This window comes from Hyperolius riggenbachi, chromosome 10 (assembly GCF_040937935.1).
Source record: "Hyperolius riggenbachi isolate aHypRig1 chromosome 10, aHypRig1.pri, whole genome shotgun sequence".
Lineage (NCBI taxonomy): Eukaryota > Metazoa > Chordata > Amphibia > Anura > Hyperoliidae > Hyperolius > Hyperolius riggenbachi.
The window spans coordinates 5,996,986-6,022,494 of NC_090655.1; the positions used below are offsets into that span (position 1 = coordinate 5,996,986).

At 43.9% G+C, this 25,509-nt stretch overlaps 1 protein-coding gene across 4 annotated transcripts in view; it reads left to right on the forward strand.

The window, feature by feature from the left end:
- The window catches only part of ZFYVE27 (zinc finger FYVE-type containing 27), a 149,710-nt gene extending 129,420 nt beyond the window's left edge, over positions 1 to 20,290 (forward strand). For all 4 annotated transcript variants that reach the window (XM_068257954.1, XM_068257955.1, XM_068257952.1 and 1 more), the window contains 3 exons: positions 5,226 to 5,275; positions 17,065 to 17,146; positions 19,490 to 20,290. In XM_068257954.1, coding sequence (XP_068114055.1) covers positions 5,226 to 5,275; positions 17,065 to 17,146; positions 19,490 to 19,554 — 197 coding nt within the window. In that variant the 3' untranslated portion in view covers positions 19,555 to 20,290. The remainder of the gene's footprint in view (positions 1 to 5,225; positions 5,276 to 17,064; positions 17,147 to 19,489) is intronic.
- Positions 20,291 to 25,509: the final 5,219 nt, after the last annotated feature.

Genomic DNA, 25,509 nt, shown 5'->3' on the forward strand with positions numbered 1-25,509 from the left:
CCCATTGGAAGTTGTCGATCCTTCAGAGGCTGCCAGCAGGACCAGGAGAAGACCGAGGCTGTGGCGAGGGACACAAATGACTTCTGGGGGCTGGAGGAAACCCCAGGGAAGTATACCTAGATTTAACTGGTCACCTCGGCTATCCTTTAACCATTTCAGCCTGCGGGTATTTTTCACCTTATGGACGAGAAGAATTTTCCCATTTCAGCGCTCCTCCCTTTCATTCCCCAATAACTTTATCACTACGTATCACAACAAAATTATCTATACCTTGTTTTTTCCGCCACCAATTAGGCTTTCTTTGGGTGGTACATTATGCTAAGAATTATTTTATTGTAAATGCATTGTAATGGGAATAATAAGAAAAAAAATGGAAAAAAATCATTACTTTTCAGTTTTCAACCATTATAATTTTAAAATACCACATGCTACCATAATTAAAATCCACACATATTATTTGGCCATTTGTCCCGGTTATTGCAACGTTAAAATGATATCCCTAGTATAATGTATGGTGACAATGTTTTATTTGGAAATAAAGGTGAATTTTTTTAGTTTTACACCCATCACTAATTTTTTGCCCATTATTTAATAATTATATGCCCTCTTGACATAAATAATACATTATTTTTATTCCCTAAAGTCAGTAGGTGTAATTTTACTATTTGGTCTTTTGTCCCCTGCAGCCAATCCCCCCTCCCGGCAACATCGCGATCGCGGGCATTTGCCTGCATGATCGCCCGCACAGCCCCCCATTCCTCAGGGACGTGACTAGCGCGTCCCTGTGGCCCTAGCAGCTGCCCTCTGTGGACGTAAAGCTCACATCCGCGTGGCATAAATGGTTAAAGTGACACTGAAGCAAAAATAAACTTATGATATAATGAATTGTATGTGTAGTAGGGATAATTACTAGAACATTTGTAGCAAAGAAAAGAGTCTCATATTTTTATTTTCAGTTATATAGCTTTTTTTATACCATTCCATCATTCTGACATGTTTGCAGGTTAGAAACCACACTTTGTATTTTGAAGCTGTAAAATGGAGCCAATGACCCTTCGAACTGCGTGCAGAAATTTGGGCACCCAGCAATGCAGATATTATAAAGTGTGTAAAATACTGATATTTTGCTATAGCCAAACCTACTCTTACACAGAATCCTCCAGTCTCCACCCCCCCCCCCCGCCCCCACACAAACTAGGTAACTGAAGCTTAACCCTTGACACCCACCATAACTACATAAACTACCTACCTAGCATCTAAACCTTAACCCCAACCCACAAACTACTGCTCTGATGCCCAGCCCTTAACCCCCCCCCCCCCCTCCCTCCCATAAAAATAAAAAAACCTACTTCCCTGACACCTAACCTAAAGGGGGAAATAAGGCAATTCTTGGGCGCTGCCATAGTCTCCTATACAAATACCGGCTTTTGGGTGCCTGATATAGTGGGCGCTGTACCGAACAGCAGCAGATTTACAAAGTGGGCGCTGTGCCTACCACCAGATGTACAAATAAAAGTGTGTGTGGAATTCTCTTTGTGAGGTAAAAATGACTGGTAACTTATTTACAAAAGTTTCCCAGAATTCAGGTCAACTTTAATGCATCTAATGCAACTTTAATACTTTTAAGTATTAAAAGACAAATATTTTACAAATGTTTCCCTCAAACTGCCTCCGCTTGGCAATTAAAGGGTTACCACATGAAGTCATTCTGAATCTGGCCTAGACGTGTGTGTTTTTCTAATAACACCACAAAATCGGCGTTTGGTGCCAGCTGAAATAATATCGATGTATTTTGTCCTCGGTGCCTCACGATGTACGCTGGACATTATTGCGCGCCTGCCAATATTGTGACGTCAGTATTATTACTGGGACTTGAGAGGCCGTATTGTGTCCGAGAAACGTGACGTTTGCTGGAGACGTGTTGTCAGGGCGCTCGCTGAGTTCTCCCCACCCACAAGAGCCCCGTTCTGCTGGCGGAAAGTCGGGTTTCTGTCACAGCGCGAGTATAATGCGAGGACTTGTCAGCCGCCTATCAGCATGAAGAATGCCAGAGAGGGGCACCCGGCGTATGAATGACATGTTCCAATGACGGCTGATGTCACATTCTCATCGCTAGACCAAATATTTTCACACTTGTCACTCCGAAATTCCTGGGGGGGGGGAGAGAGACAGAAGCCAGGAATAAGCTAAAACCGAAATATTCCAGCCGGACTCTAGCATCGAAAGGTGTCCCTGCATCTAAAGGTGCCCATTAACTTTACAATTTTTCACTAAATGCAATCTTTCGATGCAATTTGAACAATTGTAAGTAATCTGAAGGCAATTATCGAATGTTTACATTTACAGAACGATTCTTTCTTTTCAAATGCGATCATATTTTCCATCTTTTCGATTGATTTTAGCCTATAAAGCAATCAGCCAAAGAATCGTTCACCACTATCGATTGTCTTCATAAATAGCAAATTTCATATACAATTCGATCGTAAAAATTGCATCGAAAGATCACATTCGGTGAAAAAATTGTACAGTTAATGGGCACCTTAACGACTCAGATCGACCATCCAATTAAATCAGATTAGTTTTTACTTTTTTATCTATAAAGTTATTGAGAAAATGTTGAACTTAACCAGATATTTTTGCACACGAGCATCTACAGTGCGTTTTTGCTTTTTTCTTCACTAAAATAACGTGCCTAAATCCATGGTTACACCAGATGGGTGCACACACATCCTATTTTGATTGGCTGATTTTGCCACTTCTATGTGGTATGAGCGTTTTTCTACACAATCTGTGCATAGTATTTAAAATCTGTGGGCCTTCAAACTACATAAATGTGGTAAAATAAGCCAATCAAAATTGGACGTGTGTACGCATCCTAAAGCATTGCACACACGTAAAAGGCATGTCGCCAGGATCGGGGTCAGGATCCCTTGGGTGAGAACGCAGGGCTGGGGAAGCACAGATGCGTCGCTCTCACAATGCTTTCTGTCGCCATGAGTAGGGAGATCAGTCAATCCTAACAAAAAATCAGGATAATTATAATTCAGGATAAGGTTATCCTGAATTATAATTTACTGCATTTCACTACATGGCACTACAGGGCCCCTTTAACATTAATTGAGCACTGATGAAGATGTGTTTTTTTCTGATAGAACTCTTCACATGAATAAATTAGGGATGAGAGTGGGGGGTGGTTGTCTGGTTTTGTGTTAATAACGTAGGCCCCATATTTAACCAGACCCTTCTCATTAGTCTAAGGGTCAAGGGGCGGAGTCTCTTGTCATGCTTTGGGAAGGGCGGGGTGGAAGCTTGGCGACACATGGGACAGTTGACTTGATAAGAGGAGGAGCCACACATTCTCCAATCCTTTTCATGCTATTCTGAAGCCTGCACAGCACACCATTTACATTGGCCAATTTGAATTTGCATACATTGTTCACTGATTTGCATGCGAGGCACATTTATTTGCATCTTATTGGCCATCTTTATTCCTGAATAGAAGGCCGCCCTCACAAGTAGCCTTGTATTTTGCATATAATGGCGGCGTTCGCCGTGATCTCCGTGTGCGCAGCCTTGTGTGCTCATTGATGGGGAATTGAGCTTTGAAACAGAATCTCGGCTGTAATCAAATCTTCCTACTTTCATCTGAAAAATATTGCAACAATTAAGCACCTCATTCCCCCAGAGGATCTTCAAACCCTAGTCCACGCCTCCATCACATCACGGCTGGACTACTGCAATGCCCTTTATGCTGGCCTCCCCAAAATGGCCCTGTGTCGCCTGCAATTAGTGCAGAATGCTGCTGCCAGATTGCTAACAAACCAGCCTCACCACTGTCACATTACACCGATCCTTTGCTCACTGCACTGGCTACCAGTAGAATGGAGAATACTCTTCAAGATTGGACTGCTGACATTCAAATCCCTGCACAATCTGGGCCCTGGATACATGAAGGACCTGCTGAAGCTGCACCACACCTCTCACAACCTCAGATCAGCAGGATCTATAAACTTAGGCAGGGTTCACATTTGCGTTAGCAGTCCGGATTTTCCGGGCCGGATCCGGAACGTATACTGTACAAACGGAACGGACGTTTGGCAATCCAATGATAGTCTATGGATGCGTACATACTCTTCCGTTCCACGCGGACCGGACCAGATACGGACTCCGGACACTTTTCCAACTTGCTCTATTTTTCATGTACGTCGGATCCGGCCGCTGCACCCGGACCGGATCCTGACTGCACCATCCGCACAGCTGAACCAATGAGAAACGGAACACTGGCTATAAAAACTATAAAAAATCTGGATATTCTACCCACCTATGCGTTTTCATGGGCCCAGCGTTTGAGGAGTGGAGCAGCAGTGACTTGTGGCTGGAGATATTTGGCAGCATGTCGGAGGAAGTGGTGAGGCCCTACACACCTGAGGACCTGATTCTACAGGTGCAGCAGCTACCTGCCTGGTGCCCCCACCATCTCCTGCGAGGAACGCGCCTTCTTCCCACATAGTAATAGGTAGAAATCAAAAAGGAGACAATTCCCAGGTAAAATGAGTACAAAAACACTGGATCAATGGTCCAAACTGCAGTCTCTATATCCAAGGATGGTCTCCACACGTCAGGCTGTCTCCAACAATGACCCCGGGGCTTCTGCAGATCTCCCAGACCCCAAGAATTTATATAGTCTGTATCTCTTAAAAAACTGATATCAACCTGATCACCTACTGATGAAAAACCGGATGCAAACGGAACGGATCCGGACCGGATCCTGAGTGCAACCGTACGTATCCGGTCCGGATGCGCACGGAACGGATCCGGACATCCGTTCCGTTTTTTGCAACAACGCAAGTGTGAACGGGGCCTTAGTCACTCCAAGGGTGCACCTCAAAACCTTTGGAACCAAAGCTTTCTGTTATGCTGCCCCTACTCTTTGGAATTTCCTTCCACACCCAATAAAGACCGCTCCATCCCTGGAGTTATTCAAATCTAGACTGAAAAGCCACCTGTTTAGCATTTTCAGACTTATAGAATTTTTCCTCTGTACCACAATTTACCAATCATCCAATTACTGGTCTGAGCCATGCTTATGTGATTTGAGTCCTACGGGAGAAAAGCGCTTTATAAATGTTATTTGTTGTTGTTGTTACATGTCTGTATGATCTGTACAATCGCTTTATGTCGCATTCTCCGTTTCACTGACTTATTTTCTTGTTTTCATGTTTCAGGTAATTGTTACGGATGCAACGCACCCTTCTCCATGATCCTGAAAAAGAGGGTAAGCTCCTTTCATACTGACCTCATCCCATTTCATGTGTGTCCGGATCATACTTTCTCCACCTATGTAGAATTATTTCCGAGGAAAGGGGGTGGGACATTCTCTGTAGATCGGTGGCACAGTAATGACATCACAGGAATTGAACAGAGGCGCCAACAGGATAAAATATGCTAAAACATTAAAATGGCTGAGGAGGCAGTGGTGGACTTACCTCCTCAAAGCAGACATGAAACTATAAATTTTCAAAGGTTTAGATGTATTATTATACTCCAAAAAACAGTTGCAATGCATTTCGCTGGTGTAGCCCCGCTTCATCAGGCAATAGGGGATGGAGCATACAGCTACAAGTGTCTATGTCTCAGCCTAGCGACTCTGACTTGAGCTTAGGCTCGGTCCACACTTGTCCAGTTGCAGATCGTATCACGTTTCAAACTGTTCAGTTTTTAAAAATGTCGTCCTTTTGTAGCATAGGTTTCCAGTCCGTTTACACTTCTGGCCTTTCTTCATGTTTGTTTCTATTGGATAAGAGATGGTACTGAGGGGAGGAGCAATCAGTAGGCAATCTGTTTTTGCCTCTATTTTGTGTGCAAAAGTTCTCTGTGTAGAGGGAGATGCGGTTTTGTGTAGCCTTCCGTCTATCCGGCGTCCGTGAAAAACCTGCAAATCTGGACTCTCTTTTCAGTCTTTTAAAATGGATTCCGCGGATCTGTTTTTAAAGTGTGTAAAGACGGACGCTATTTTAAACATTGGTATCCATGGCTCCGGTTTTGATCCGGGCCAAAAAGCGCAGCCAAGGATACGTTTTATAAACAAGTGTGAACCAACCCTTACCGCTAGGGAGGTTGACCTATTTTGGTTCCTGGACGCAGTTTCTACGTCCAGGAGCCATGCGCGCTACCGCGCGCTCCCGCGGCCGATCGTGCACGCGCACTTCCGGCCGCGGATTCGGTCACCACGGAATCAATGTATCGGGCTATGGTGCCCGATCACTGATTCCTCTCCCCCGCTGAAAAAGCAACAGCTTCTCTCGGAAGCTGCGCTTTTTCTGGCTGTTCCCTCTCCGATGAGTCACTCTAAGCGTGTGCTACGCTTAGAGTGACGTCATGTAAACAAACTCATGGCCGCCATCTTGTGGCCAAAAAGTAATACTACACCTGAAAGAAAAAAAAAGAAAAATTAACATACATTTACATTATACATCTATTGTTTACCTCCCACCCTCCCAAAAGTACCCAAATAAAATGTTTACTATAAAAAAAAAAAAAATTACAATAAAAAAAAAAAGTAAATATTTACCTAAGGGTCAAGGGTCTAAACTTTTTAAATATCAATGTAAAGATGAAATATTTCTGTATTTTTTTTATTTTAAACTTGTAAATAGTGATAGATGCAAAATGGAAAAAATGCACCCTTATTTCCAAATAAAATATTGTCGCCGTACATTGTGATAGGGACATAATTTTAACGGTGTAATAACCGGGACATATGGGCAAATACAATACGTGCGTTTTAATTATGGAGGCATGTATTATTTTAAAACTATAATGGCTGAAAACTGAGAAATAATGAATTTTTCCATTTTTTTCTTATTCTTCCTGTTAAAATGCATTTACAGTAAAGTGGCTCTTGTACCCCCCAAAGAAAGCCTAATTGCTGGCGGAAAAAACAAGATATAGATCAGTGCATTGTGATAAGTAGTGATAAAGTTATAGGCTAATGAATGGGAGGTGAACATTTCTCACGTGAAAACGACGGAACGCGAATGGGTTAATGACCGACCTGGGTCAAATATGCAAAACAATCATCATTATGGCCAGACAAGTAGCATTTTTCAATCATGTTAATAGTTTTTGTATTGTTTGCATTTTACAGTCCACTTTCATTTGCATATATTGAAAAAGGGCGCGGGATGTAGCCGAATTTATAAGTTATAATGTAAAACAATGTTTTCCCTTAGTTGCGTTTGTAAATGAAAATATAGTGCTGTATTGCTGTAATGAACGTATATTAAACGGCAAAATACCGTCTATAACAACAACCGTATTCTGTTGTAAAACGCCAAATCGCGTGTATAACATAAACGTATTGTTGAATGAAATGTGAAATGGCGTGTATAACAACAAACGGATAGTGTATTAAAACTTCAAATAGCGTCTATAATAAAAACGATATTTACACTGCTATTAAGCATAGTAATAGAATAGTAGATTTTAAAGGTATTTCACAGCAATTATACCTAACTGTAAGCTCACACAGATCTCTCCTCCCTTATCCCTAACACCTAGACCCCCCCCCCCCCCCTTTGCATTAATACACATAATGTAATAAATTGTATATATTACACATATTGTGCTGTAACTATATCTAACCTTACTCTCATACACAGCCCTCCCTGTACCTATCCCTAACCCCTAGACCCCCCTGGTGGTGCCTAACCCTAACCACACCCCTGGTGGTGCCTAAACCTAAGACCCCCCTGCTGGTGTCTAAACCTAAGACCCCCTGGTGGTGCCTAAAACTAACCAACCCCCTGGTGGTGCCTAAAACTAACCAACCCCCTGGTGGTGCGTAACCCTAAGACCCCCCTGGTGGTGCGTAACCCTAAGACCCCCCTGGTGGTGCCTAAACCTAAGACCACCCTGGTGGTGCCTAAACCTAAGACCCCCCCTGCTGATGCCTAAACCTAAGACCCCCCCTGCTGATGCCTAAACCTAAGAACCCCTGGTGGTGCCTAAACCTAAGACCCCCCTGGTGGTGCCTAAAACTAACCAACCCCCTGGTGGTGCCTAAACCTAAGACCCCCCTGGTGGTGCCTAAAACTAACCAACCCCCTGGTGGTGCCTAAACCTAAGACTCCCCTGGTGGTGCCTAAAACTAACCAACCCCCTGGTGGTGCCTAAACCTAAGACCCCCCTGATGGTGCCTAAACCTAAGACCCCCCTGATGGTGCCTAAAACTAACCACCCCCCTGGTGGTGCCTAAACCTAAGACCCCCCCCTGGTGGCGCCTAACCCTAATCACCCCATAGTGCTGTATATTGCACTGTAACTATACATAACCCTCCCTATACCTAACCCCTAGACCCCCCTGGTAGTGCCTAACCCTAACCAATAATTTGTATATTTGTAATACATTAAATAGTCTTAAAATGACGTATACAGTATTAATATTATAAATACATAAAATTATATATCACGTAAGCATTAAAAAAAAATCTTAAAATAACAGTAATATTAAAAACGATATTTTGCTAACTATAATCAACGCATTATAAGTGTAAAAAACAAAGTTAATACCAAGTATGATGTATTTCTAATACAATAAGGTTCAAAACGGTATTTATACATTGGTACAAGGTTCAAAACGGTATATACATTGGTATTTAATCATTATACGTAAGTATAACACAACATCAAAACGAACTTGTAAACGATATTCCTTATAAACCTTAATCTGTTAATAGTACTGTAAACCAAGATTTACTTGTAACAGTCCTGTAAGCGAAATTTAAAAACGGAAAAATAAGTTATAGCTCCTATAAGCGAGATTTAAAAACGAAAAAATAAGTATAACACACAGTCAAAACGATCTTGTAAACGATGTTTGTTATAACCCTTTTTGTATAAACGAAAACTTTTGATAAAACGTTCCCTGTAACCGCTATTTCTCAGGTGCCCTTTTTACCTGTCGGGCGCCCAATAGCCGATATTTTGTATTGCAGTCTATGGCGGCGCCCTTTTAGTCCACTAGAGCTGTGCGCCCTTTTTTCCCTGTCCCCTTTCATTTATGTCTTTAATTATTCAGGGATTTATACAATTAACATCTGGCACAGCAATAAATAAAAACTTGTTACCCTACCCTTTATTGCACACACAATCATCCTACTTGCTTTTGTCTCAAAGTAATGTCATCTGTGTAAAAATCCTAAGTACCCTCCTGCGCACACACTATATAGCAGGGCTGGGAGCGACCATTGCAATGGATGGATTACTGTATATCAGATTTCTTCAGGAAACTCTTAAAGGGACTCCGAGCAGTGCAGAAACTATGGAAAGATGCATATCATTTTAAAGCACTCTTTCTCCTCTTTCCAATGATATATAAACCGCCACCCTATGCCTTTTAGTTTTCGCTATTTTCGCGATTGAAATTGCCGCGGCTGCAATTTCAATCGCGAAAATAAAGAAAACTAAAAGGCGTAGGGAGACGATTTAGGTGTCGCCAGAAAGAGGAGAAAGAGAGCTTTAAAATGATATCCATCTTTCCATAGTTACATTGTATTACACAGGCCGACTTTTTCTGCTGAATGGAGCTGCTGACACTGGGGAAAGTGTCGTCCTGTGTAATACAAGTAACTATGGAAAGATGGATATCATTTTAAAGCTCTCTTTCTCCTCTTTCTGGCGACACCTAAATCGTCACTCTACGCCTTTTAGTTTTCTTTATTTTCGCGATTGAAATCGCGGCCGCGGCAATTTCAATCGCGAAAATAGCGAAAACTAAAAGGCGTATGGCGGCGGTTTATATATCATTGGAAAGAGGAGAAAGAGAGCTTTAAAATGATATGCATCTTTCCATAGTTTCTGCACTGCTCGGAGTCCCTTTAAGCCTCTTTCACACTGCAAGCAATTCAGATTCAGATTCCGCTTTTTAATCTGTTTTTACTTCCAATTCCGATTTGCAGTTTGCTCCTTGCACACTGCAAATCGGAATCTGAATCGGAGGTAAAAACTGATTAAAAAGCGGAATCGGAATCGCTTGCAGTGTGCAAGAAGCCTTAGGGCCTTTTTCCACTAGCCTGCGATTTGCGATTTGCTTCTGTTTGCAAATCGCAAGGTACATTCAACTAATGGAAACTGCAGCAGCAATTTCCATTAGTGCGATCCGATTGCGATGCGATTTTGGACAAAGCGCAATCGTCGTCCTGCCGCGTTTTGTATGCGATTGAGCTAGACTATAATGAGTATAGTAGCTCAATCGCAATCGCATGGTGGAAATTGAAACGCGATTGCGATCGCAATCGCAATCGCGATTGCGTTTCATAGTGGAAAAGAGCCCTAACAGTGAGGAAAGCACTATCCTTTGCTTACAGTCACACTGAGTCCTGGAAAACAACTCATTTCTGCTGTGTTTGCCCGCCCTTATTAAAGAGAACCAGAGATGAAGCAACCTCATGTATTTTACCTTATAAATCAGTGGGAACATGACAGTAAACACCTAATCTGCTCTTTGTTACATTGTTCTCTGTTTAATTTGCCTGTTATCACCTCTAAGATAAGAATCCCGACTAAGCAGTCGGTCTGGCTTTGCTACAGAATAATTATAGCTGAGACTGTGTTCTTTGCTGTCTTCAAGTCCAAGCCTGCCCCCTGCTGGCTTTGCTCAGGAATCATTATAGCTGAGTCATTATAGCAAAGCCAGACTCAATGCTCACTCCGGGATTCTTATCTCAGCTAGATAACAGACACTTTTAGCAGTGAGGATGGAACAGAGAGCATGGTAAATGTTTTTCCTAATGTTCCCACTGATTTCTATGGTAAAATACACAAGGGTGCTTCGTCTCTGGTTCACTTTAACTGCAACCAGTGATCAGACGGGATATTTTTTCTATATTGCCATTTTAAGTTTTAGATAGTGTGTGTGTGTGTGTGTGTGTGTGTGTGTGTGTGTGTGTGTGTGTGTGTGTGTGTACAATGTAAAAATAAACCTTGGGTGTAAGTGCTGGAGAGGTGACATTAGGCAAGGCACAGACCACAATACAGTTAGTTTGTTTATATACGGCATTGTAACATGTAAATAATTCAAGGGCTTAGCTGGAGTTCCATTGTAACACCAGTGGGCGTGGCATCATGTCTTTCTATTCCTCCCCTCACCCCCAATATGTCCCAGTTTTCCAGTGGCCCCCAAAGCATGCCCCACCTCCCACTGTCCTCAGCTTTAATGTGCTTCTAGTACAATCGTTTGTTGAAACTAAGGGCTGGTTCAGATGGACGTTTGGAGGCGTTGCGTTCGTTGGCGTCGCGTTTAGCAGCGTTCGTGTGCGTTTGGATGCGGTCGCGTTTTTTCTTCCCCTAGAGGGACATTAGCCGTCGCGGTTAACCTCCCCTGAAAGCTACATGTAGCTTCCAGGGGCTCCTTGAACGCCAGGGAAAATCGGGACCCAAACGCCGCGTTTGTGTAAACGCGCTTGAAAGCTTGGTACAAACGCTCCCATTCACTTGAATGGGAGCGTTTAACACCAAGCCCTGAACGCTGGCTGTAAACGCTCTGCAAACGTCCGTCTGAACCAGCCCTAAAAGCTAAGCTTTACAGACTGCCTTTAGATTGTAAGCCTTTGGCAGGCCCCTCCCTACTTGTGTATCTGACCTGCCCACAGAATAACGTGGACTTGTATTATTGGAACTACTGCTCCAGTGTATGATCTGGCATTGTGTGTCTGGCTGGTTATTACTTGTATTGTGTTGTCTGTCACCCTATTATCATTTTCTGTAACCTTATATATTGTCCAGGGCTGCATAATGTGTTGGCACTATTTAAATCCAATAAATAATAATAATCAGTTTCCACTCTGTTGATGAATGCAGAGTTCTAGCATCCGCTCGGTGCAAAGTGAAGCAGCAGAATGTGGCACTTCCTGTGGATGTCGGATGCTCAGACGTGTATGATGTGTTATTGGAGCGGCATGCACATGGTCCCTGTATGACGGGTTATAGCAGAATGTGTCACTTCCTGTGATGTTGGATGACGTGTATGATGTGTGATAGGAGTGGAATGCACATGCTCCCTGTATGACGGGTTATAGCAGAATGTGTCACTTCCTGTGGATGTCGGATGATGTGTATGATGTGTGATAGGAGCGGAATGCACATACTTCCTGTATGACGGGTTATAGCAGAACGTGTCACTTCCTGTGGATGTCGGATGATGTGTATGATGTGTGATAGGAGTGGAATGCACATACTTCCTGTATGACGGGTTATAGCAGAACGTGTCACTTCCTGTGGATGTCGGATGATGTGTATGATGTGTGATAGGAGTGGAATGCACATGCTCCCTGTATGACGGGTTATAGCAGAATGTGTCACTTCCTGTGGATAGCGGATGACGTGTATGATGTGTGAATGGAGCGGAATGCACATACTTCCTGTATGACGGGTTATAGCAGAACGTGTCACTTCCTGTGGATGTCGGATGATGTGTATGATGTGTGATAGGAGTGGAATGCACATGCTCCCTGTATGACGGGTTATAGCAGAATGTGTCACTTCCTGTGGATGTCGGATGATGTGTATGATGTGTGATAGGAGTGGAATGCACATGCTCCCTGTATGACGGGTTATAGCAGAATGTGTCACTTCCTGTGGATGTCGGATGATCAGACATGTATGCCACACCACAGGAAGTAGTTATAGCAAATTCTATACCTGCATTTAAAGGAGGCTTAGATGCTTTCCTTACAATTACTAGGTATTGCCCAGTGATGTTGATCCAGGGATTTTATCTGGGGCTAATTGGAGCATGCCTTGTAAGGGTTTTTCGCCTTCCTCTGGATCAACAAGGATATGTGAGGGAGCAGGCTGGTGTTGTACTTTGTTTTTCGGTTGAACTCGATGGACGTATGTCTTTTTTCAACCGAAATAACTATGTAACTATGTATGATTTGTGATAGGAGCAGAATGCACATGCTCCCTGTATGACTGGTTATAGCAAAACTTGTCACTTCCTGTGGATGTCGGATGATCAGACGTGCATAATGTGTAATGGGAGCGGAATGCACATGGTCCCTGTATGACGGGTTATAGCAGAATGTGTCACTTCCTGTGGATGTCTGATGACGTGTATGATGTCTGATGGGAGTGGAATGCACACGCTTCCTGTATGACGGGTGACAGCAGAACGTGTCACTTCCTGTGGATAGCGGATGACGTGTATGATGTGTGATAGGAGTGGAATGCACATGCTCCCTGTATGACGGGTTATAGCAGAACGTGTCACTTCCTGTGGATAGCGGATGATGTGTATGATGTGTGATAGGAGTGGAATGCACATGCTCCCTGTATGACGGGTTATAGCAGAATGTGGCACTTCCTGTGGATGTTGGATGACGTGTATGATGTGTGATAGGAGTGGAATGCACATGCTCCCTGTATGACGGGTTATAGCAGAATCTGTCACTTCCTGTGGATGTCTGATGACGTGTATGATGTGTGATAGGAGTGGAATGCACATGCTCCCTGTATGACTGGTTATAGCAGAACGTGTCACTTCCTGTGGATAGCGGATGACGTGTATGATGTGTGATAGGAGCGGAATGCACATGCTCCCTGTATGACTGGTTATAGCAGAACGTGTCACTTCCTGTGGATAGCGGATGACGTGTATGATGTGTGATAGGAGCGGAATGCACATTGACAAATCCACAATAATTCTACTGAAGTCTGTTGGAATCTTCAGAAAGACAAAGAGAGGCTCGAGAGGACGTGGGAAAAGATATTCTTCACCGCAGAACCAAAATAACTCTGTGACAAAATCTGCAGAGTACACCCAGCCAACAACCCTAATAGCTCCAGCACAATCCAGCAGAGATGACAGCCACACATCTGGAGACTGTTCTGTCTTGGAGTCATCAATCTCAGACCCTAGCTCCCAGGGTAGCCCCATCAAGGCTGTCCTCTGTAATGTCAGATCGATAAACAACAAAACAGCAATCATACATGATCTAATAGAGTCTTCTGATCTGGCCTGCCTGACTGAAACCTGGCTTTCTGAACCAGTTGGCCCCACCCTGGAGGCTGCCGTGCCAACAAACTATTCCGTGATATACTGCAACAGGAAAGAACGCAGGGGAGGAGGGGTTGCACTTTGCTTTAGATCAGCTTTGAAAATCAGACCACTTACTGTAGGTCCTACCAACTCGTTTGAATGCTTGGGGGTGCAACTTTCAGCTGAGAAAAACATTAACATATTGCTGATCTACCGCCCACCAGAAAAACACTCAGACTTCCTTAAGGAACTTGTAGACCTCCTATGCAACCTAACACTGGAACACCCCAGATGGATTGTTCTTGGAGATTTCAATACATGGGTGGATGACTCCTCTTCAAAACTTGGAATTGAGCTACCTCGTGCCTTACATGAACTGGGCTTCCTCCAATCAATCAGCTCTGCTACTCACAGGAAAGGACACACTCTGGACCTTATATTCCATACTGGGCTGTCAATAGCCAATGTGGAAATTAATCCTGTTGCCTGGTCAGACCATCACACTATCCACTTCTCCCTCTCAATACCAGCTGTCAAACACCAGGTCAAGAATCAAATAAAATATCGCCGCTTAAAAGGGCTAACACCTCAACATATCCGAGATAACCTTAGCTTTGATGAATTGACTGACTCCAGCTTGGACCCTGATACTCTGGTGTTTAAATACAACAAATGTGTGTCCTCCACCTTTGAGACCATTGCTCCTCTGCGCACCAAATATCTTACTCCACACCATCATGCACAGTGGTTTGATAACGCTACAAAAGAGCTGAAAAGACAAGGCCGAAAACTTGAGAGACTGTGGCGCAAATCTCAGTCCCCAGAAGACAAACATGCCTTAATCCTCCACTTGAAGAGCTACCAAAAGGTAATCACGGGAAAAAAATCATCCTTTCTATCACAAGAGATTGCAAATGCAGTTAACAAACGAGCCCAACTGTTCCGCACAGTGGAAAAACTCTGCAACCCGGCATGTCAAAAACTTAACATCGAGTCTTCAAAGGACCTCTGTGACCAATTTGCCCATTTCTTCACAGACAAAGTCTCCGCTATAAGGTCCGCCATCCAACTTACAGCATCTGAGCCTAATATAGCGCCGAAGACCATTAGCAGAGACAATGTAACACCTTGGTCAAACTTCAAAGAAATTGATGAAGAAGTCACATCAAGCATCCTCCTTCACGTCCGCCTAACTACCTGTGACCTAGATCCTGGCCCAACACAGTTCATGTTGAACTGCCCCGACCTGTTCGTACCGGTATTCCTAAAAATTGTTAACTGTTCCTTAAAATCAGGGATATTTCCTGCTTTACTGAAGGAAGCAATCATCAGGCCTCTCCTCAAAAAACCCTCCCTGGACCCAGATGCAATGACCAGCTACAGACCTGTCTCTAACCTTCCCTTTCTGGGCAAGCTAATTGAAAAAGCTGTTTACCTCCAGCTAGAAGCCAAAATCCTACAAAACAACATTTATGACCCATTCCAGTCTGGCTTCAGGAAACACCACAGCACTGAAACGGCCCTCATCCAAATATGCAACCACCTGCTCATGGCAAGAGACAGAGGAGAGTGCTCCATCCTCATACTGCTAGACCTTTCTGCAGCCTTTGATACAGTTGACCATGACATCTTGATAAACAGGCTACAGGAATACTGCGGCATTGATGGCATAGTTCTTCAGTGGTTCCAATCCTTCTTGAGTGGCAGAACCCACAAAGTGTCTATGGGGCCCTTCCTGTCCACCCCTGTATCACTTAGGTATGGGGTGCCCCAGGGCTCAATCCTCTCTCCCCTGCTTTTCACGATTTACATGTTACCGCTGGGAAAACTAATCCAAAAACATGGCCTGACATACCACTGCTATGCAGACGACACTCAACTATATCTTTCCTTCAAGCCTGGTGTGACAGACCCAACTCTAACTATAAACGCCTGCTTACGTGAACTACAGAAATGGATGAATGACAACTGGCTGAAACTAAATGCAGACAAAACTGAAGTCCTTCTGATAGGAGGGCAGAGCATGATAACAAAACAACTTAACTTGCAGTCTTCACCACTGGGAATAGGAGGCACGGATCTGCGCAGCTCTGATCATGTGCGTAGCCTGGGAGTTCTAATTGATGGGGATTTAAACTTCAGAACTCAAATCTCTGCTGTGGTGAAATCATCCTATTTTCACCTGAAGAACATTGCAAAAATCAAGCACCTCATACCCCCAGAAGATCTGCCAACCTTAGTCCACGCCTTCATCACATCCCGACTGGACTACTGCAATGCTCTCTACACTGGCCTTCCAAAAAAGGTCTTGTACCGACTACAGCTGATACAGAATACTGCTGCCAGACTGCTAACCAACCAACCCCGTCACTGCCACATAATGCCAGTCCTGCACTCCCTTCACTGGCTACCTATAGAATGGAGGGTCCTATTCAAGATCGGCCTACTGACATTTAAATCCCTGAATAATTTAGGCCCTGGATACATGAAAGATATGTTGCAGCTGCGTAGCAATCCCCGCATTCTCAGATCAACAGGTTCTAATAATCTAGTCATACCCAGAGTCCACTTGGAAACTTTTGGTCCCAGAGCCTTCTGTCATGCTGCCCCTACGTTTTGGAACTCCTTACCTCAACAGATCAGGACAGCTCCATCCCTGGACGTGTTTAAATCCAGACTGAAAACCCACCTGTTCAGTTTGGCATTTGCAGAAATATAACTTTTGTTGTGTGAATACTTCATCCTACTAATTACTGAATCTGAGAGAGCCTAAGCGCTTTGAGTCCTATGGGAGAAAAGCGCTATAGAAATGTTATTGTATTGTATTGTATTGTATGATGTGTGATAGGAGTGGAATGCACATGCTCCCTGTATGACGGGTTATAGCAGAATCTGTCACTTCCTGTGGATGTCGGATGATGTGTATGATGTGTGATAGGAGCGGAATGCACATGCTCCCTGTATGACGGGTTACAGCAGATGTATGATTAGCTGAGACATCTCACACAGCCTCCTCTGTCTTCCAGCGCTGCTGCAATAACTGCGGAAACAGCTTTTGCTCCAGATGTTGTTCTTACAAAGTGCCGAAGTCTGCCATGGGAGCCACAGGTCAGTTCTTGCTATAACATGCAAACTTATACCCAAACATGACCTATACAGTACCGTGATGCGCATACATGATCCGTACAGTACCATGATGCACATACATGATCCGTGCAGTACTGTACTGCGCATACATGATCCGTACAGTACTGTACTGCGCATACATGACCCGTACCGTACAGTGCTGCAATTACATGACCCATACGGTACTGTACTGCAATTACATGATCCATGCAGTACTGTGCTGCACATACATGACCCATACAGTACAGTGCTGCACATACATGACCCATACAGTACTGTACTGCATATGCATGACCCATACAGTACCATGCTGGACATACATGACTCATACGGTACTGTGCTGCACATACATGACCCATACGGAACTGTGCTGCACATACATGATCCATACTATACTGTACTGCTCATATATGACCCATACGGTACGATGCTGTACATACATGACCCATACGGTACCATGCTGCACATATATGACCCATACCAGCACTGCGCAGTATGTTGGCGCTTTATAAATACAATAAATAAAATTTTGAACTGTGCTGCACATACATGATCCATACAGAACTGTGCTGCACATACATGACCCATACGGTACTGTGCTGCGCATACATGACTCATACGGTACTGTGCTGCACATACATAGTTACATAGTTACATAGTTACTTTGGTTGAAAAAAGACATACGTCCATCGAGTTCAACCAGTACAAAGTATAATACATGACCCATACGGTACTGTGCTGCGCATACATGACTCATACGGTACTGTGCTGCACATATATGATCCATACAGTACTGTACTGCGCATACATGACCCATACCGTACAGTGCTGCACATACATGACCCATACAGTACTGTACTGCATATGCATGACCCATACAGTACTGTGCTGCACATACATGATCCATACAGTACTGTGCTGCACATACATGATCCATACAGAACTGTGCTGCACATACATGACCCATACTATACTGTACTGCACATACATGACCCATACGGTACTGTGCTGCACATACATGACCCATACGGTACTGTGCTGCACATACATGACCCATACGGTACTGTGCTGCGCATACATGACCCATACGGTACTGTGCTGCGCATACATGACTCATACGGTACTGTGCTGCACATATATGATCCATACAGTACTGTACTGCGCATACATGACCCATACCGTACAGTGCTGCAATTACATGATCCATGCAGTACTGTACTGCACATACATGACTCATAAGGTACAGTGCTGCACATACATGACCCATACAGTATTGTACTGCATATGCATGACCCATACAGTACCGTGCTGGACATACATGACTCATACGGTACTGTGCTGCACATACATGACCCATACAGTACCATGCTGGACATACATGACTCATACGGAACTGTGCTGCACATACATGACTCATACGGTACTGTGCTGCACATACATGACTCCTACGGTACTGTACTGCATATGCATGACCCATACAGTACCATGCTGGACATACATGACTCATACGGAACTGTGCTGCACATACATGACTCCTACGGTACTGTGCTGCATATGCACGACCCATACAGTACTGTGCTGCACATACATGACTCATAAGATACAGTGCTGCACATACATGACCCATACAGTATTGTACTCCATTTGCATGACCCATACAGTACCATGCTGGACATACATGACTCATACGGTACTGTGCTGCACATACATGACTCATACGGTACTGTGCTGCACATACATGATCCATACAGTACTGTGCTGCACATACATGACTCATACGGAACTGTGCTGCACATACATGACCCATACGGTACTGTGCTGCGCATACATGACCCATACGGTACTGTGCTGCACATACATGACCCATACGGTACTGTGCTGCGCATACATGACCCATACGGTACTGTGCTGCACATACATGACTCATACGGTAGTGTGCTGCACATATATGATCCATACAGTACTGTACTGCGCATACATGACCCATACCGTACAGTGCTGCAATTACATGATCCATGCAGTACTGTACTGCACATACATGACCCATACAGTACTGTGCTGCACATACATGACTCATAAGATACAGTGCTGCACATACATGACCCATACAGTATTGTACTCCAATTACATGACCCATAAGGTCGACCCTTCGGGAGATTGTGCCATTAATGGGCACTTTAAGGAGGCCAAAAGATCAGCAAGCTGGCATTGATTTAGGGGAATACAGTTCTGTTGGTCAGTTGTAAGGAGGTATTAGAGGAGGCCAGTGTTTGGTACAAATCATTAATACGTATGCATCATCTATGCGCTTTTCTCTTTGTTCAGCCCCCGACGCTCAGAAGGAAACGGTCTTCGTGTGCGCGGCGTGCAACCAGATCCTGAGTAAATAGAAGCCACGCCTTCTCCATGGACCAGGAACCGACCATTCACGTGGACTCCTCCCAGAACCGGTGATGAGTTTATGGTTTGGGCCGGTCGGCACACGGAAGATCTCACCGTGTTTTGCCTTGCTGGTGATATTAGTCGTTCGGCGCACATTCTGTACATCTGTATACATTGTATATTCTGTAATATGTCAGCGATTGTTTTACGAAGCAGACTGCTGTGTACATTCAGATTTTATGACAGACTCTCCATGATATTTTATTACTTGAAGCGGTCCCGGTAATATATGTAAAGTAGGATGAAACGGCAGCGTAGTTATTATTAGTCAGGCAGTCTTGGTGTGTGGGATGTGTTGTTTTATACTGTTTGTGTGTCAGTGTAGAGAGTGTAACAGCAGCCAGAGGCCTTGTGTAAGGAAAGAACCAATGTTCTCTCATCAAGAATATTACTTGATGCTCTATTGGTTATGGCCACATTGTAAGCCCCGCCCCAGATACCTCCAATAGGCGGAGCTTGTTTTCTTCAATCTATAAGCTCCATGATTGGCTGAAGTCAAATAAAATATACTTAAAGTGTAACCTTCTAGGGCTAGTCGGTGAGATGACAAGAATTCCTACAACTCGGAGTTGTCGTCATCCCCTTGACCATTCCCATAACCAACAGTTTTGCTAAGCTAAGGGGGATTGAGTACAAAGCCTTAGCCAAGCTGCAGGACACACTGAACAATAAAGGCCTTTTATGTCGGGGGGGGGGGGGGGGGGGGGTGGGAGGAGTTTTAGCTTTTGGCGCAGTGGGTTCTATGATTCATGGTCGCTGGCGATCGCGGTAAAATGCTACATGCAACGCGTTTTACATTTGCCGCGAATCGCCGTAATCGGCAACAATTGAGGCAGTGAGATCATTGCCATATAGTTAAAGGATACCTAAAGTGACATGTGAGATATGATTGTATGTACAGTGCCTAGCACACAAATAACTAGGCTGTGTTCCTTTTTTATTTCTCTGCCTGAAAGAGTTAAATATCAGGTATGTAAGTAGCTGACTCAGTCCTGACTCAGACAGGAAGTGACTACAGTGTGACCCTCACTAATAGGAAATTCCCCTTATTATCTCTTTCTTGCTCTTCGAAGCCATTTTCTGCTAGGAAAGTGTTTTATAGTTGGAATTTCTTATCAGTGAGGGTCACACTGTAGACACTTCCTGTCTGAGTCAGGACTGAGTCAGTCACTTACATACCTGATATTTAACTCTTTCAGGTAGAGAAAGAAAAAAAGGAACACAGCATAGTTATTTGTGTACTAGGCACTGTACATACACATCTATCTCCACATGTCACTTCGGGTATCTTTTAATGTTGCTAGCGGTTCGGCGATTAGCGGTAAACGGGCGCTAATTGCTTAAGTGAGAACGGGCCCTAAGGGCCTGTTCATACTTGCTGCGTTTGTAGAACGCGTATAAATTCAAAGAAACGCAAGTTGAAAAACGCATGCGTTTTTCTTGCGTTTGAATGCGTTTTCTATTGCGTTTTGCACAAACACGTGACCCAGGGGAAAAAAAAGAATTATGGGAACCGCAGAGGAAAACGGACGCTAAAAACGCAATAGTACGCGTTTTTGATACGCGTCCATAGACTTTCATTGCGTCCGTTTCTATGCGTGACGCACAGAACTGCGTGCAGCAATGCGGATGAGAAACGTATGCGTCTCATACGCATACATGTGAACTAGCCCATTCAAAAGCATTAGGAGCCGTTTCTATGCGTTTTTGGTACCCGTACGCGTTCCCTGAAAACGTCTAGGAACGCGCATAGTCTGAACAGTTTAAAATGGCGTAGGATGAGTGCCGGTGAAAATGGCGCCACCATAGGTGGCAATAGTAAAAGCCAAGATTAGGATCAATGAACGATAATTATGGCGCCTGAAAAATTGTGGTTATTTGGTGCCATGATCATCTTTCATTGCCACTTATCAAAGCTTTTACTATTGCCACCTATGGTGGCGGGGTGGTTTATGGGGTTAAGGTTAGGCACTGGGGGAGTGGTTCCATTTAGGCGCCAGGGGGAGTGGTTATGTTTAGGCACTGGTGGGTGTGGTTATGTTTAGGCACAATGGGGAGGGTTAAGGTTTGGCACCGGGAGGAGTGTTCAGAATTTTTGCAGAATTCTATCCTTACTGTATATTTTGCACAGTGGAGGTTGGAAAGTGTCTTTTTAACTTCTTTGTACTATTTATGTAGAATTATTTTTTTTATTTGTGTCTTTTGTGTCACCCCTGTAGGAGACTTAACAGGGGATTTTACGTATTGTGTTTATTGCAGATTGTTTTAGAATCCGGTTTTAATAGGGGGCATTCAGCATGAGGTCAAGCAGACTATTCACCAAAAGGGCTCAGAGAATGGCGACCTCTTTCACTGCACAAGGAAAGAGGCAGAGAAATACAGGTCACATGATACAGCCAGGGCCGGATTTGTACTTTTTACCGCCCAAGGCCCACTATCATCAGCCGCTCCCTGACCAAAAGCATTTTTATCCGCCCCCAACCCGATTTAACACTTACATATACAGTGACCACATGAACCACCCCCTCCCCCCATTCCCAAATTCCACAAGTCTGCTTTTTTGCAAAATCACGCTTACTTATCTCTGGTAGTGGGCGGTGCACTTCAAAAATACTTAATACCATGTACCATATCTTGATTCTAAATTATGTACAGCACACATTTAGCACCCCACTGCCGCCCCTTGCTTGCCTGGTGCCCTAGGCCATGGCCTTTGCGACCTTTCCCGAAATCCGGCCATGGATACAACTAATCAGTACATCAGGGGTCAAAGTTCAATGTCTAGGAAATTGTAAAATTTGATAACTCTTCTCTGCACTGCTGCAGTATTAATTCAAAAAGAACCCAGTGCAAGATCTTGTCATTTTATCATTAGCCAAAGTAAGTCCATGAAACAGCAAACTGTGAGGGGGGCACCCGGGGGTTAAGCCCAGTACACACATCCAATCGTGATCGGACAGGCATTGTCCAATGTTACCACTTTCATGTAATATGACAGCTTGCCGGCACAATCTGTTGATAGTACAGTAGAGTCTCGGTTATCCGGCAGCAACCGGGATCGGCGGATGCCAGATAAATGTGTTTTCTGGTTGTTTGAGAATCAATGTTAAAAACTTAGCCTAGTTAATATAATAGATTACCCCACTCTATGTACATACCATGAATAGGGATGGCCCTGTCTAGAAGAACTCATCAGTTTGATCAGCTGATAGATTTGTAAGGCTGTGATTGCCTGCTCATGATCATGTGTTAAACCAGGAAGTCATCACAGCAAATCAGAACCTTACACATCTATCAGCTGATCAAACTGATCACATGCTTCTCCGTCAGTTCCCCTAGGTTGGGCCATCTCTAACCACAAAGTACACTAACCTTGGGGGAGCCATGGAACTCCGTGTTTAAGCACCGCAGAGCCCTTAGACAAAAAGTCTAAGAAGTTGGCCTTCACCACTGTGGGCACTGCTGGAAATGTGTTCTGGTTGGTTGAGACTTCTGGTTAGTTGAGTTCTGGAAAACTGGGACTGCAGTGGAAGTGGAAAAAAACAGGACCTGTGTAGCAGACTTTATGCTAGATATACACAATACAATTTACTGTTAGATTTACCTGCCAGATTGATTTTTTTTTCAACATGTCCGATCTTAATTTTGATCGATTTTCTGACCAATTTTCCGATGGATTTCCATAGAAGTGAACTGAAGTCGATTGGAAAATCTATCAGAAAATCAATCAAAATTAAGATCGGACATGTGGGAAAAAAAAATCGATCTGGCAGGTAAATCTAATGGGGCCCATACACTTGTCGATTTCAGCCATCGATCGATCACATCTGTAGAATAGACTCTATCAAATCTATTGATCGATTTGCAGCTGATTTCGATTGATTTGCTCTATCTGACAGGATGGAAGATCTAGGTCGATGTGCTGCTGGCAGCAGATGGATGGCCCGTAGAGTTGCATGGGATCTAATGGTCCAATAATGCATTTAGATCGATTTCCAATAGATTGGAAATCTGTTCATAGACTGTAGCACACATCAGATAGATTCCTGTCAGATTCGAAAATCTATCTGATGGTCGAGTCTGCTGCAGATTATTATTATTATTTATTTATAAAGCGGCAACATATTCCGTGGCGCTGTACAAATTTATACGAGTATGGCCACCTTAAGGTAGCCATACACTGGTCGATTTGCCATCAGATTCGACCAACAGATAAATCCCTCTCTGATCGAATCTGATCAGAGAGGGATCGTATGGCTGCCTTTACTGCACACAGATTGTGAATCGATTTCAGCATGAAACCGATCACAATCTGTGGAGCTGCCGCCTGCCCGCCAGCTATACATTACCTGATCCGGCCGGCGCGACTCCCCCGGTCTCCGCTGTCTTCTTCTCCACGCTGATCTCCGGTCCGGCTGGCTTCACTGAACTTCCTGTCCAGGGGAAGTTTAAACAGTATAGGGCGCTATGTTTAAACTTCCTGCCGGGACAGGAAGTTCAGTGAAGCTGCAGCCCTGGAGCCCAGAGCGGAGAAGAAGACAGCGGTGACTGGTAGGACGCGTTCCGGCCGGAACAGGTAATGTATTGCGTCGGTCATCGGGCATTCGAACGCCGCTATCGATGCACTCCCAACCCGCCGGCAATCGGGAGAAATCTTCCGCACGGACGAATCGACGGGAACGATTGATTTCGGACGGAAATTGATCGTTCTGTCATCGTTTGCGCGACGATTTCACAGCAGATTCGATCACAGTGATCGAATCTGCTGTATATCGGCGGGAAAATCGGTAGGTGTATGGGCCCCTTTACTTAACAGAAAATTGTATGGTGTGTACCTAGCATTAGGCATAGGGAGCAGTTTGAAAGGGATCTTTTGTATTCATTCTTTCTTGTTGTTGTTTAGTCCATCATTGTTTAACCTCTTTCAGCTTTATCTATTGATCTCTATTCAGAGGAAACCGCCCTGGCGATCGGCAGAGAGGAGAATAATTTGTTAGGATTGTTTGTTTTATTGGATGTTTTGTGTGCGTTGGAATTCGCATTAGACAGAAGACTTCAATCTGATTGTCTCCCCGATTGCACAGCACAGTTCCAATAACTTACACCCCCATTAGCGCAAGTTCTCATGTATATCGACACTTCTCCAAAAAAAAGGCCTTTTTTAACTTTTTACCTTTTTAGAATTTCTTTGTGCGTTGCCTTCTTTCTTTCTTTCTTCCTTCCTTTCCTTGCGTTGAATGTTTTTGTTTGTTTTATCTGCGAACTGATCAGCGGGAATTGTGTTGAGGAAAGACAAAGTGTTTTTATTACAAGGTGTTATTTGGGTTTTGTTCTGTATTTAATTAAATGTGGTTTTGTTTTTTGTAAAGTTCATTTCTGTTTTTCTTTTAATGGGAATAAATGTATTCATAAACGAAATGTCAGAGTGAGTCTGTCTCCTTTTATGTGAGAACTGTACAATGATCATTAGACAGAAGTAGTAACTTGCATGGAAAATTACCTGACTAACATAAAGCATTCCTCCCCCCCCCCCCCCCCCCCCCCCTCTCCCTCTCCCAAACACCTCCAAAAAGGCTTGTTTACTTCCTCTTCAACCTCACTCACCGCTATTGGGAATGCTATGTTTGCTGACAAGGAGTGTCACTACTCTGTCTTGCCACTAGGTGGCACTGCTGCATAGAAAGTGGCCAGTCTCTCCTTTCATTTCACTGTCTTCTTTCTTTATAAACCTCTGACCCAAATCAAAGCTACCTAAGATAAGAACAGAGGTATGTTCATGTTGGGTCCACATAACTCTGTGCATTGCCCAATCCTCGTTTTGTCGTCCCCCTCACTCCTTGAGAAATCTGGCTTTTGACTCAAATTTTCAGACAGGAAGAGGCGGGCTTGCTGCAATGTTCCCT